General features: G+C 33.9%; 1 protein-coding gene across 1 annotated transcript in view; it reads right to left on the minus strand.

Annotated features, from left to right (window-relative positions):
- Positions 1 to 3490: 3490 nt before the first annotated feature.
- The window catches only part of LOC149801209 (complement C3-like), a 272151-nt gene continuing 260077 nt past the window's right edge, over positions 3491 to 15564 (minus strand). Inside the window, exons 30-31 of the mRNA XM_089956779.1 lie at positions 9673 to 9802; positions 3491 to 4021 (exon numbers count right to left, since the gene is read on the minus strand). Coding sequence (XP_089812905.1) covers positions 3910 to 4021; positions 9673 to 9802 — 242 coding nt within the window. The 3' untranslated portion in view covers positions 3491 to 3909. The remainder of the gene's footprint in view (positions 4022 to 9672; positions 9803 to 15564) is intronic.

The following is a 15564-nucleotide window of genomic DNA, read 5'->3' on the forward strand; positions in this document are numbered from 1 at the left end:
CCAACCATAATTGAACATTAGTAACAGTCATGTCGACAAGTTTTTTAAAATTAATTTTTAGTGTGGAATTAATAAGGTTGATATCGAGGCTGTGTTGGATACATGACCCTCGACCTGTAAATAGATTTTAGTGAAGTAAACAACTTTTTTAAAATTGTATTCTTTGAGTAAAATAATTGGTTCTTGTCAGGGCCATGCTGAGAGTACGTGCTGTAAACATGATCAGGTGACCCTTATCTGGGCATCTGCTTATTGCAATATTCAAGTTTTAAATCACTGCTTATAGAGAGAGATCTCAGTTGGGCTTCTAAACACTGGGACGTAAAGGTGTTTCTTTTGTTGTGTCATTTTGGGAATTACATTTTAATGTTTATTTGAATTATATGGATTTTAATAGATTAATTTGTTTCTCTGGAAATATTTTGAGTGTTCATACAGAATTCTTGAACAAACAAATTTCATTAGTTCAAACACCGGATCATTTCTTGTGTTCTACAAAGAACTGTAGACTTTAACACAGTACAGGATACAGCATACGTCATCGTCTTCCATCTTGGAAACCTCTTTGATGCCTAAGGTACATTGCCAATGATGTGTTGTCTAAAGCAACCATAATGCAACAATGCTTTATGAGGCCAACACAATCCTGTGGGGATACAAGTAGTGCCCACACCTCTATGTTGTTGATATGAATGGTAGCTTCGTCCACAGTTTCTTAAGTACTACATGTCACCCTCCTCCACAGCTCCAGGTAAGAAACACATCCTGAGTCTGATGCATTTGTGTGCAAAATAGAGTGGTATCTGTGGTTATGAAATGGCATCCCACTGAGGAAGCAGTCCAAACTTAGCCACCAATACAGGTGGTGATGAAAATGGTCTCTTCTTCCCGAGACCACAGTTCCTTAAGTACTACATCCTCCTTGCCTCCAGTAATAATCCCATCCTGAATTTTTTATGTATCTGTGTACAGAATGAAACTATTGCTTCCATGTTAAACTCATAATTGTTGCATTAAATACATTGTTGCATTGTGCAATTATTTACATTTGGGACAATGGACTTGGATCCCACTGAGGAAATGGTCTTGATCTAGCTACCAGCTCAGTGATGAAAATCAGATCCATGGGGAATTAGAACTAGTAGTGGGTCACTTTATTTTTTCCAGTTTGACAGAAGCAGCAACTATATAGAGCACAAGTGCAACCTCCCTAGGGAATCTAATTCAGCAGCCATGTTCAGAGTTCTGAAGAGACAGAAAGGTAAATGTTTGTTGACATTGAATTCTTGGCCATAACATTCACTATGGGTCACATAATCTAAGCAATCCTGTCTGGTGAAACAAGAACTCTCCCTTGATTGTGAGGAAATTCATCTGCACATACATGAAATCCAAAGGAGGAGATGTGATCCAACTTTTCTTGGCTGGGGGTAAGATCCAGATAAGTCACCATCAACACACGGTGGGATAAGCATTTCAGGAGATTATCTCAGAGGATGTTGTGCACCAACCAGTCATCAAAATACTATAAGAGGGTTACCCCTAAAGACCTCAGAAAGGTTCTGGTGGTGGGATCAAGGCCAAATGAAAGAGCTTCAAATTGAAACATCTCATAATTAAGACAAAAGCATAGGTATTTCCTGTAAGGCAGGACAATGGTGTTGTGAAGGCATCCATTCTGTAGTTCTATGGAGACAGCCCAGTTTTACAGCATAATGGCATTTCTGACTGAGGCAGTAGTCTCCATTTCTTCATAAAGGAATGTGTTTCGGGCAGAAAGGTCAGTTATAAGTTGAAACTTTCCAAGTTTTCTTAGCACCAAAAGATCCAGGAACAGACACCTAGAGTTTGGCTGTTTGATACCCTCTCAGCTGCAGCCTTCTACACAAGGATGAACCAGTTGGCACTTATGAAACAAGATGTGGGTCCACAATTGGGAGGGATGTTCCCATTAACACAGCTGGTAACCTTCATTAAAGGTGGAAAGGATCAACCAACTGTCCATAATGCCCAAACAAGGCTCTGAAAGAGGGCAAGTTGTGTACCTACTGAGACAATGGCAAGAGGAAGATGCAGAAGAGGGCATGACTGCCTAAGGCCAACTGCCTCTCTCCTTCCTTCCTTGGACTCTATGACCATTCTCTTCAAGTCAAAGATGGGCAGGAGAGATTTTGAATTTGGGGCTGTTTCTATGGCTTTTGATGCTGACCTTGCCTGAAATATTTAGTAGTAGGTACCATCAGCCAATCAGGGTGAGTGTGCTTCTTCATGGATGGCTGGTTAACAAGCCTAGAGTTGCAGCCAGGGAGCATTGTTTCTGGTCACTCAAATCTTGCAATGCTCTTGAGGGTGCGAGACCTACGAAAAGCATCACCATAGTAAGTGGTGCTACCCTCAATAGATTGTTGTTGTGGTCAAGCAAGACCTATTGATGTTTCCATGCTGGCATCCCTGCAGAGGTGGATAACATTAGCAGAAAGCACCACTGACATGGACAATGCATTCTCAATGTCTTTGACACAGTCGGCAGTTGCTGAAGAGTCACTGAAAATAATGATTTCTTCTCCAATACACTGAAGTAAACAGATAAAATGAGATCAGCATGAGAGGCTATTATCACGAGAGTTTGAGGCTTTAGCATGATGGTTTCCCATGATTTCAATCTGAGATGAGCCCAGGTCCCAGCTGTTATCCACACTTTGGAAACAGTTGAGTTCAAGAGGGGAGATGAGGATTTAAGGGGCCAAGCAAGTGCATGAATCAGATAACCAGAGATGGAAAACAGTGAGTGAAGCATAGAAAAAGGGGACAGACCACTCCTTTTGCTGTCTGGCAGTTTCTTGGCCTTGAAAACTTCTGTGCTAGCTCCCAAACCCTCGCAGAGTGGGGAGGTGCAGAATATCTGAATAAGAGTGGGGCACATAAAGCCTCTCCACAATATGAAAAATCCTGGTATCCTCTGCACACAAAGGCATGGGCACAGGTCTCAAGGAATGAAAGGTTTAAGACAGCAGCAAAGGTAAAATTCATTGAGCACCATTACATGCATGAATTCCCAGTATATTTGATGGAAAAAGACATTACGTATAAAGGCTATAACTAATGAATCAGACTGCGACAATGTTTGGAAGGAATATTTAGCTTGGACTGGGACCTTATTGTCCCAATAACAATAAAGGAAAACAAAGCAACAGTAGCAGGAAATGAATTTCATTTACTAATTTTTGTGGTTTCTGCTTTATTGTTCTAATAAAAGTACAAAAGTCTAAATAAAACTTGTAAAGAATACAAAAATAATTTAAATGGACTTAAAATCCTAACAGATTATCTAAATTTGGATAGTAATATTCCTACAATTTAACCAGGCTTGATATGGACAGATGGGTTACCCTGGACAGATGGACAGACATGTGAAAGCACAGATGTAAAGACTGACTTGTGCAAATAAAGAAAAGTATAAAGCAGTGGTGCATTCAAACAACTGATAGTCTGAACTTGATGCAATTTTAATAACTCTGTATGCAGTACTGAACTGAAAAGCATCTGGATAGGAACAAAATCATACACATGCGCATTGTAACTGACATACAGTTTTACAATTACACTCTTTCTAACTGTATGTATATGCCAATTCTTAACCATTAAAAGTGATTGCCAAAGACTGTAATGTTGATAAGGTGTATATCGTTCTGGAAGCACACGGGCGTTCATTACTGTCTAACTACTGTTCAAACCCATGTTCATCCACTTACAATTTTAGGCAAATCTGTCCCACAAATCTAGACAAAGAATAGTACAAATATTATTTGCATCATGAAAAGAAATATTTTATAAGACTCCTTTAAATTTAAATATACAGGATAAGTTTAATACTCCATAAAACGAATTCTTGTCAAGCACTTGTTTTCATTAAACTCCACAACCTCTCTTTCTGTAGATGTCACTCAGGAAACTTGAGACTTTTTGTCTCTTCAGTCGGACAGAATCATCCCACACAATTGCAGAATCTCTCAAAAGGTAACTGTAAAACAGAGAAGCATAGTTATTTTTCCTTACAATAATTATGATATGCTGTGTAAGCTACAGATGTAAAGCATGATGACCATAATGTTGAATCAGTGTGATACAAGGTCATCATATTGGAAATAGGTGTCTGTAATTTTATGCAAATGAAAAAATGAATAAACTTTGTTAAATGTTCCTTAGAATAAATCAGGCAGGGGTAGGTAGCATTCATCACATTTTCTCAATACACTTTTTCTGCTATAATGACCAACCAGTACCAGACAGTCATCAATAAATATCACTAATCCAACCATTCTGCAAGGTTCACCTTAGTTTTTACATACACCAGTTAATTCACAGAATTCAGTTCCTTTTGGAGATACTGAGAATCTTCCATACAACATGTTGAAATATCCCTAAAATTGCAAACACTTCTTGGTGCTTACAGTGAATATAGGTACATCATAACTGATGGATTTAATTCAATTGTCAAATCCACTAAACTCCATCTTCGCTAGTCAAGGTCCCAATGTGTTACCTATCTACACCTTGGCTAGTCAAGGTCCCAATGTGTTACCTATCTACACCTTGGCAGATCATTAAGATATTTTTTATACTTCGGGTCTGTGAATTTCATCTGATGCAGCATCAAGCCACTGCATCCAATCAAAATCAAGTTATTCAAATTTGAAAACTGTTCCTACAAGATCCAGATAAGTGTGCATACAACTGGAATGGATTGATAAATAAGCAATTTTCCACTGCCAGTCCGTGTTTGTACAAATACATACTTTCCCTCAAATACATGTGTAATGGCTTCTCTCTGGTATATAGTCGTACTTTTGATGTTAAACTGACAAAGTGTCCCTTTGAAGTCAATTGCCTCTACCATTTTCAGCTGTTACACACTATTGGTTAGTTGGCATTACATACTAAGGGAGACAACTCATGATGTCAATATGACAAAGCTCTAAAATATCTGTATAATCCACCAACTTGTAGACACACACTAGAGCCTTGGCTAGCAAAAATGACCTCGCTCTTGTCTCCTGTTTCATTGTTACTATCTAATATAGGACACAGCCACCATCAGCATCAGCATTTAATGGTTAACCTAGTCAGCAGAAATCTTAAGAACCTGTTGAACTGAATATTTTTGAAATTCTCACCACAGTAAATTCAGTTTTGTTTCCCATCAGTTTAGCAGTACTTTGATTACTCATGCCGTCCTTGTTACAGCCATTATATTGTGTACTTTTTGTTATTATAAGTTTGCCTAAATAAATCTATTTAGAACTTAATGCATGCATCTTATGATGTCTCAGAGTTGTCGGCTGATACGTGGGTCATGCATTTTTTAGTGTTTATACCTGTTCAGTTTGTGGCGTTGGCTTATTCGCGAATGGGCTTATACACAAGTATATATGGTGTATTGCACTACATCACAATATGAATTTATGTATATTGCAACACAATAATCTATATAGCACTATATATTGCAAGATGATCATACACAGTACTATTTCACAATATGATCCATTATATATTAATATTTCACAATATGATCCATTATATATTACTATATCACAATATGATCCATTATACATTACTATATCACAATATGATCCATTATACATTACTATATCACAATATGATCCATTATACATTACTGTTTCACTATATGATCCATTATATATTTTTTCACAATATGATCCATTATATATTACTTTTTCACAATATGATCCATTATACATTACTTTTTCACAATATGATCCATTATACATTACTTTTTCACAATATGATCCATTATACATTACTTTTTCACAATATGATCCATTATACATTACTGTTTCACTATATGATCCATTATATATTTTTTCACAATATGATCCATTATATATTACTTTTTCACAATATGATCCATTATATATTACTTTTTCACAATATGATCCATTATACATTACTTTTTCACAATATGATCTATTATACATTACTTTTTCACAATATGATCCATTATATATTACTATATCACAATATGATCCATTATACATTACTTTTTCACAATATGATCCATTATATATTACTTTTTCACAATATGATCCATTATACATTACTTTTTCACAATGATCCATTATACATTACTTTTTCACAATATGATCCATTATATATTACTATTTCACAATATGATCCATTATACATTACTATATCACAATATGATCCATTATATATTACTTTTTCACAATATGATCCATTATATATTACTATTTCACTATATCATCCATTATATATTTTTTCACAATATGATCCATTATATATTACTTTTTCACAATATGATCCATTATATATTACTTTTTCACAATATGATCCATTATACATTACTGTTTCACTATATCATCCATTATATATTACTTTTTCACAATATGATCCATTATACATTACTGTTTCACTATATCATCCATTATATATTTTTTCACAATATGATCCATTATATATTACTTTTTCACAGTATGATCCATTATATATTACTTTTTCACAATATGATCCATTATATATTACTTTTTCACAATATGATCCATTATATATTACTTTTTCACAATATGATCCATTATACATTACTTTTTCACAATATGATCCATTATACATTACTTTTTCACAATATGATCCATTATACATTACTTTTTCACAATATGATCCATTATATATTACTTTTTCACAATATGATCTATTATACATTACTTTTTCACAATATGATCCATTATATATTACTATTTCACTATATCATCCATTATATATTACTTTTTCACAATATGATCTTCTATAAAGCACTATATCACAATATGAATTCAGCTAGCAATATTCATTCATCACTAGGGTCTGATGACATAATTTACACTTGAATATATAAATACTGTCAATGGGATCGAACACCTTATACATGATGAAATAACAAATGAACTCAAACTCAATATTTACACGCTATGTCAAAATGTACATGTGGCATATGAACACCTGACATGGTATGTCAAAATGTACCCCTGTCATATGAACACTGAACATGGTATGTCAATATGCACCACTGTTATATAAACACCTGAAATGGTATGTCAAAATGTACCACTGTTATATGAACACCTGATATGGTATGCCAAAATGTACCATTGTCATATGAACACCTGACATGGTATGTCAGAATTCATACAAACATGATTTACCTAGCTAACAATGAACAGCTACTGTCATGAAGTCTGAAAAAGGCAACTTAGGTACAATTGCTGAAACGTCACCTTCATCTGTGTAACCTTGAGTATGTTTATATTATTGCCTAAGTTCAAAGACTAGATGCATGCAAAGATTTCTAAGCATAGATGAATGTTTTTATGTTACTCTTCCTCCTTGACAGCAGGGACCAAAATAATAAAATCAAGAGATTTTAAAAGTTTTTCTTGATTTGTACAAATACAAAAGAGCTTCATGAAAATGTTGATTTGTCAAACATTGGCAGACAGCAAAATATTGGGCCTATTATGCTGACACTGATTGTTTCATCATCTAGATTAGTGTTTAGCAGAAACCCAGATTGAGTTTGTGTTGTTAGCCTTATCATCCATTAAATGTTTTAAAAAAAATGTTTGGGTATGAAATTTCAAATTATGAAGGTTGATATCAGCGACTCATTCAAAACTGCAAGGCAACCCTGTTTTGGCTTGCAATCCATGGGTAAAAAACAATCAGCTAACACAGATGAAACATAGCTGGTTAAAAAATCTATATAATTTATTGAGGAAAATGCTACACAAGAAAACAAATTACACTATTTTGAATCTTTGAATTTAATTTTTTGAGGGGGAGAGCATATCCTTAGTTATGATTCAGCTCTCCACCTGTTTTTTTTATCAAGAACCATCTGTTTTGAAAATTAGGGAAATCCCAATGTCACAATCCTTTAAACAGAAATTCAATAATAATAATAATGAAAGTAGTCCTTACATAAAATGATGAAAGTGTTCTGTTATTAGTTTTACAGCCTATAAGTGGGAATTCCCATTGACAATGCGTAACAATTTTGTATGGTCTTAACACACAGCAAGTCAAGCCAACATTTCTTTTAAATAAAAATGCAAGGGAGATGGATTTCTTTTTAAAACAATTTTCCATAAGAAATATTCCAATGATTGGTAGCTGAAATGAACAGATATGCCGAAAAACAAAGTAGTGAGAAGCCTGATCCGAAGTGGTCAGTGTCCAGCAGTGTCCAAAAATGAAGGCATTTTGGGGAGTACATGTCATTTGAGTATAATGCAAATTCCTGAATATACTTAGGTGAAGTTTTAAAATTTCAGTTTTCATTAAATTACATAGTTTGCATGGGACTAGACTGATTCTGAAAATGTAGACAGCATGTTCACTAACTCAGGTAGCTCTCACTCAGGTAGCCATTATGATGCTCTATGGTTTAACCTAAAACAGATGCCAGAAGGCAGGCAGCTTAGCAAAAAATACAGACCCCAGACTGGTAACATGTTCAGCAAATACGATGCAAGATTACCTCATTAGTATGCATGATACCTCACTGAATTTAACTCTTCTGAGATCTTTATGATAAATTCCAAGTTTGATTGAAATCCGATCTTAGTGGAAAATATATCAGCCCATCATATGGCATTATCTATTTTATAAATATAGTTCATTATTAAACGTATCCAAGATTTTGAAAAGACAAGACCATATTTCAAGTTCTATAAAAACTGGATTAGAAATATGGCTTCCAGAGGTAACATGCTCATTATCTAATTTTTCCAACAACATGATGATACAAGCATATATTTCAAGTTGGATTCAAATCAAAAATGGTCTCCAGACTGGTAACAAGCTCAGCAAATCAGATGCAAGATTATATAATTAGTATGCATTATATCTCACTCATTACTGAATGCTTTGGAGGTTGTTACTACAGAAGCATATATTCCAAGTTTGATCAATATCATATCAGAAATATGGATTCCAGAATGCTAACATGTTCTGCCATCAGATAAAGGATCACCTCAATAATCCTCACTCATTATTGCAATCATGTTGATGACATAATCCCATATTCCATTTTACTAAAATTAAATCAGAAATATGGACTCCAGAGTTATAGCAAGCAATTAGTTATGGCTTTTGTATTTGAAGCAACAGGGGCCATAATTGATATAAGGCCTTCATGCAAGAATGCCCACAAAGTTGGTAAACTGAACAGGTGAATGGTCTTTCTGAAGAAATAATTTAAAACATTTGCATACATAATTAGATATGGAAGGTGGCCATATGGCAATTCATAAGTGTTTGTACAAAATTAAAAGGTCTTAATGCATGGTTACTCCATGCCTGATTGGATTGAATCTGAACCATCATCTGTCCGAAGTCAAACAAGATGAAGACTTATGAGGGCAGTACCATAAGACCATCTGGCCTCACAACCAGTGAAAGTGAAAGTGTTTGGCTCACAAATTTTCATTATATCTCTATTTCTGGGGATATAATCTCATATATCAAACCTTAGGGATGTTACCAGTTTTTGATGTTGTTTGAAATGTATGTTATGTAATTTATCGAAGTAAAGAGGTAAACTTAAATCTGCAACAGTGAAACTTAAGAATTTTTTTTTTCTTCAAAATATCAACTTACATGCCATTCTGATGCTTGGGGCCATCCTTGGCGATGATTACATATTCCTTATTTTCTTTGATTATGGGGCACTGGCAAATGGAGTCCCAGACAAAGTAGATTGTATCACCACGCTCATGAATCATTGCTCCTGCAAGGACATAAATCTTGAGTTAACTGAATGCTAACAATTAGTTCTCCCCTTTACATGAAACTTTGCTTTAATATTCATAATTAATACCACTGAATGAAACCTATATATTAAGACATCAGTATCCTTTGATGACCAACTCTCAATTTTGCCCATAAAGTGTGAAATTGCTGCTAGTTTCATTCATTTTCATTGCTATAAATTTTGTGGTTTTGCTAAAATGTTGAAATTGTGACTAAATTTGGGGATGTTATAACCCTAGGTGTTAATATATGTAGCAGAAAAGAAGTGAAACCAACAATTTAAGTAAAGTTCAAAAAACAAATTATTCCTCAAAGTTACAAAGTGAAAATTTAAGAGACACTTACAGTATTGTGATATAAATCCCAAATAATACTAAATGTCATATCACAAGTCCAAAAGTAAGAAAGTTCCAAATTAACTCCAATAGTCCTGATGTACCACTATAAAGTAACGTATTTGAATGAGTTCTCAATAATACAAGATGTATTTTAATGAGTTCTCAATAATACAAGATGTCTTTGAACGAGTTCTCATTAATACAAGATGTATTTGAATGAGTTCTCAAAAATACAAGATGTCTTTGAATGAGTTCTCAATAATACAAGATGTCTTTGAATGAGTTCTCAATAATACAAGATGTATTTGAATGAGTTCTCAATAATACAAGATGTCTTTGAACGAGTTCTCAATAATACAAGATGTCTTTGAATGAGTTCTCAATAATACAAGATGTATTTGAATGAGTTCTCAAAGATACAAGATGTCTTTGAATGAGTTCTCAATAATACAAGATGTCTTTGAATGAGTTCTCAAAAATACAAGATGCATTTGAATGAGTTCTCAATAATACAAGATGTATTTGAATGAGTTCTCAATAATACAAGATGTCTTTGAATGAGTGCTCAATAATACAAGATGTATTTGAATGAGTTCTCAATATTACAAGATGTCTTTGAATGAGTTCTCGATAATACAAGATGTCTTTGAATGAGTTCTCAAAAATACAAGATGCATTTGAATGAGTTCTCAATAATACAAGATGCATTTGAATGAGTTCTCAATAATACAAGATGTATTTGAATGAGTTCTCAATAAAACAAGATGCATTTGAATGAGTTCTCAATAATACAAGATGTCTTTGAATGAGTTCTCAATAATACAAGATGCATTTGAATGAGTTCTCAATAATACAAGATGTCTTTGAATGAGTTCTCAATAATACAAGATGTATTTGAATGAGTTCTCAATAATACAAAATGTATTTGAGTTCTCATACAAGATGTATTTGAATGAGTTCTCAAAAATACAAGATGCATTTGAATGAGTTCTCAATAATACAAGATGCATTTGAATGAGTTCTCAATAATACAAGATGTCTTTGAATGAGTTCTCAATAATACAAGATGTCTTTTAATGTGTTCTCAATAATACAAGATGTCTTTGAATGAGTTCTCAAAAATACAAGATGAATTTGAATGAGTTCTCAATAATACAATATGTCTTTGAATGAGTTCTCAGTAATACAAGATATCTTTGAATGAGTTCTCAATAATACAAGATGCCTTTGAATGAGTTCTCAATAATACAAGATGTATTTGAATGAGTTCTCAATAATACAAGATGTCTTTGAATGAGTTCTCAATAATACAAGATGCATTTGAATGAGTTCTCAATAATACAAGATGTCTTTGAATGAGTTCTCAATAATACAAGATGTATTTGAATGAGTTCTCAATAATACAAGATGTCTTTGAATGAGTTCTCAATAATACAAGATGCATTTGAATGAGTTCTCAATAATACAAGATGTCTTTGAATGAGTTCTCAATAATACAAGATGTATTTGAATGAGTTCTCAATAATACAAGATGTCTTTGAATGAGTTCTCAATAATATAAGATGTATTTGAATGAGTTCTCAATAATACAAGATGTACCTGAATGAGTTCTCAATAATACAAGATGTCTTTGAATGAGTTCCCAATAATCCGTAAGTAGTGCTTTAGTCCAAAAAGTCAATGAACATTTGTAACTCCAATGGATAATATAAATAAATAATTCCTCTCAAATTATATCTGAACACAACTATAAACACTGATCAGAGATTCTCAAAGACTGATATTAAAACAGGAATGAAAAATTTGCTTAAACCTCTCTCTCTCTCTCTCTCTCTCTCTCTATATATATATACATAGTAGAAACTTGTGTTGATACATGAGAATTATAATCTCCTTTGCCATACACAAATACTTATATAGTGGATTTTAATATTAACAGCTATTAGACTTCACTTCAAGTAAAACTACTGATGGCTGAGGTTTAATATAAATCATATTGGCATGCACAGCTTAATATGATTTCTTTTGGATAAGCAGATTTTCTATGTACTATGTTACGGAAGGGACTGGCAATCTACAGGCCAAAAACAATCTCTAGGAATCCAAGATAAGATCATTACTTCACTGTAATTGCCAATTTGCTGATTGTTGAAACCATTTCTGATATTCCTTAAGCAGTATGACACCATGGATACCATACAAAATGTTAGATTGGTACCATCTTTGTACAGGACAAATTAGACATCTTAAGAAGTGTTTTGGTAGAAACTCATGTATATATGGCAAATCATGCAGTATAAGTCATAACAGGATTTTGAAGATAATTGCCATGGAGATGTCAGATCAGCATTCATTGTTTTCCTTTAGAACCAGCTAGACACCATAATAAGTCTTCTGGTGAAAACTCTTAGGATTTAGCAAATTTGTGCACAGTTTCCCCTTGAAGTTGAAAAAAAGAAGGGGGGGGGGCATCAAAATAGGAAATTAAAATGAAAATAAATATTAGAGCCAAGCAAGAATGAATGCTTTAATATATACAGATGTTATCATTTATTCTAAATCAGTTACAGCTGCAATGCAATCCTGAAAAAGTGCAGTTGATTAATATTTTTGTAAAATTGTAGAAAGGCATTATAAAATCTTATATAACTTTCATTTTCAGTATTCTTTGGGCCAAGCATTTTGTGTAAGCTTCATACATGTATTATTTTAGCCATGGGCTAATTTTGGGGTCTGTTATACACAGTGTTTTGGGACTGTAAAGATATACTGTATGATATCTGTCCCATTTTTACATCATTTTACTATCTGAGTAAAATACATCATTTTTCACTGTTTGAATGAATGTCATTTTTACAATATGAGTAAAGTACACAATTTTTACTATTTGAGTAAAACATCATTCTTTTAGTCATGTGAAATTACTGTGAATCATTAACCTTTGTCCTTGTACTATGTAAGGTCATTTACTTGTATTCACATTAATGCTAAATTATTAGGTTCCTGCAGATTGTGTTTATTTGTCCGATAACTGGATCTTATACATGCACATATTAATCATAATCATTTTTTTCATTTGAGTCATTCATCAATAAACATCGTGTTTGTATCAACCATCACTAGTGTTTCATTATAAATCTGACCTTATCCTGGTTATCTTGTTACAGCCACATTAGCTATAATTAATGTCTACATAAATTATAGTTCAACAATGTAAGATGTTGATCATGATGTATCATATGTGGGGGTGGGTGTTACATGATACTGCCAAAACAATCAATGCTGTGTAGCTCCGTTCTGACATGATAGACAGGGAATGAAAAGCCAAATATCTCACATAGTTGCCAGCCCATGTTGACAGTTGTACAGCTTTGAGTACGATTATGAGGAATTCTGAAATCAGCTAAAGAGGAGGGTGTAAATTAATATCGTTGATTTATTTCCTTAAATAAACTCAACCTAGGGGTGTATATGAATGTTTGATTGTTTCATTAAAGAAACTCAAACTTTAGTTCAGCAAAATTTGGCATTCCTCAGCTACCATCATTCTTTGACCAACTGAAAAGGCAGTCAACAGATCTTGAAAAATGCATCCGTTTGATTAAGATTGGATTTACCTTGATCAAAATGAAAGACTTTAGGGTCAGTATAGCATGAGTGAAGCAAGCAAGCAGGCTCTAAGCTGTGTAATACTCAAACAAATTTCCACTTGTGACACACATCAACCAATGATGTAATTCAACAGTCCACAATAGCAACTCTGTCTTACTGTACAGGAACAAAACACATTTTCTGTATTTCTGGGGAGTAAAACACAAATAATACATGGAAATGCCAAATTCTGTATTTCTGGGGAGTAAAACACACATGATACATGGAAATGCCAAATTCTGTATTTCTGGGGAGTAAAACACACATAATACAGGAAAAGCCAAATTCTTAGTTTAAGCCCACACAGATTCAGATTATGCAAAATGTTATATACTCTTTTAGATTTTCACAATTGCATGTACTAGATGCAACACTGAAAATGGCAGTCAAGGCAGGCAGATTGGAATTCAAATCAGCACCATTTTCATAATAAGAAGACTTTTTGTGAAAACTTCATGTTGATGCGACAACCCATCCAGGAAGAGTGAACATATTTTCAAGATGGTTGCCAAGGCAGGCATAATGGAATTCAAATCAGCACCATTTTCATCATAAGAAGTCATTTGGTGAAAAGCTCATGTTTATACGACAATCCATCCAGGAAGAGTGAACATATTTTCAAGATGGTTGCCAAGGCAGGCATATTGGAATTCAAATCAGCACCATTTTCATTGTAAGAAGTCATTTGGTAAAACCCTCATGTTGATACGACAATCCATCCAGGAAGAGTGAACATATTTTCAAGATGGTTGCCAAGGCAGGCATATTGGAATTCAGATCAGCACTATTTTCATTTAGGACCACTAAATACAAGAAATGTTCTGGTGCAAACCCCCAAATCAATATGGCTTTTCATTTAGTGGGAGCAGCAATGGCTGCCATGGTAGTTATATCACATGTCAGATAGGCATTCTTTTCATTAAAGACCACTGCAGCAACATATAAAGTTCTGCAGAAATAGCAATAAAAAGATTTTCAGGATGGCCACTGTGTTGGCAATACTGGATGTCCAAATGGAACCAACTAGGCTAATGGATTAATTTATGTGCAAGTAATGATAACAAATTTGTACCAACTGATAGATGAAACTTTAGCAGACTGATGACATACATCAGGCCAGCCAATAAGCTATTCTGGTCTATGACTAGTGAAGTTAAAAATGTATGAAGACTGTTGGATTAATGTCAGACTGGGACTAGATTTTCAAAGTCTCAATGAATTAAAATTACTTCTGATATCTGAACACCTTTTGACTCTTCACAGTCCAGAGAAGACGTACAAAGTAAACTGTTACATAATGTATGAGATAGTCAGACCCTCTGATTGTTCACATTCCTATATATGTATGATCATGTTTTTCAGTGTGGAACACTGGTGCAGGACAGTTCTATCCTGACTCCCATGTGACTTTTATCCTGCCTTGCCGACTAGTTTGACTTTCTACTGCAAGCTTAGTTTACACAAAGTAGCAAAATCTGTTCATATTTGTATCATTGTGTAAAGTATCTGCAGCACACAATTCAGACATTACCATTACCGTAGTAGATTCAACCAGTAATCTTTGAAGGCTAAAATGTGTTCAAATTTTACTGAAAGTTTAGTTCAATTTTTGTATGCTCTATCTTAGAGTAAGGAAATTTTCAATGGGTGTTCTGCCATTTGAAAGTTACAGCAGTATTCACAATATGCCATTTCACTTCAGTGTAGGATAGGAAAATTTTGCATCAAACCCTCCATATAACCTCATGAA

The sequence above is a fragment of the Sinohyriopsis cumingii genome, chromosome 4 (genome assembly GCF_028554795.1).
Source record: "Sinohyriopsis cumingii isolate HCF-2022 chromosome 4, ASM2855479v2, whole genome shotgun sequence".
In the NCBI taxonomy this organism is placed as follows: Eukaryota; Metazoa; Mollusca; class Bivalvia; order Unionida; family Unionidae; genus Sinohyriopsis; species Sinohyriopsis cumingii.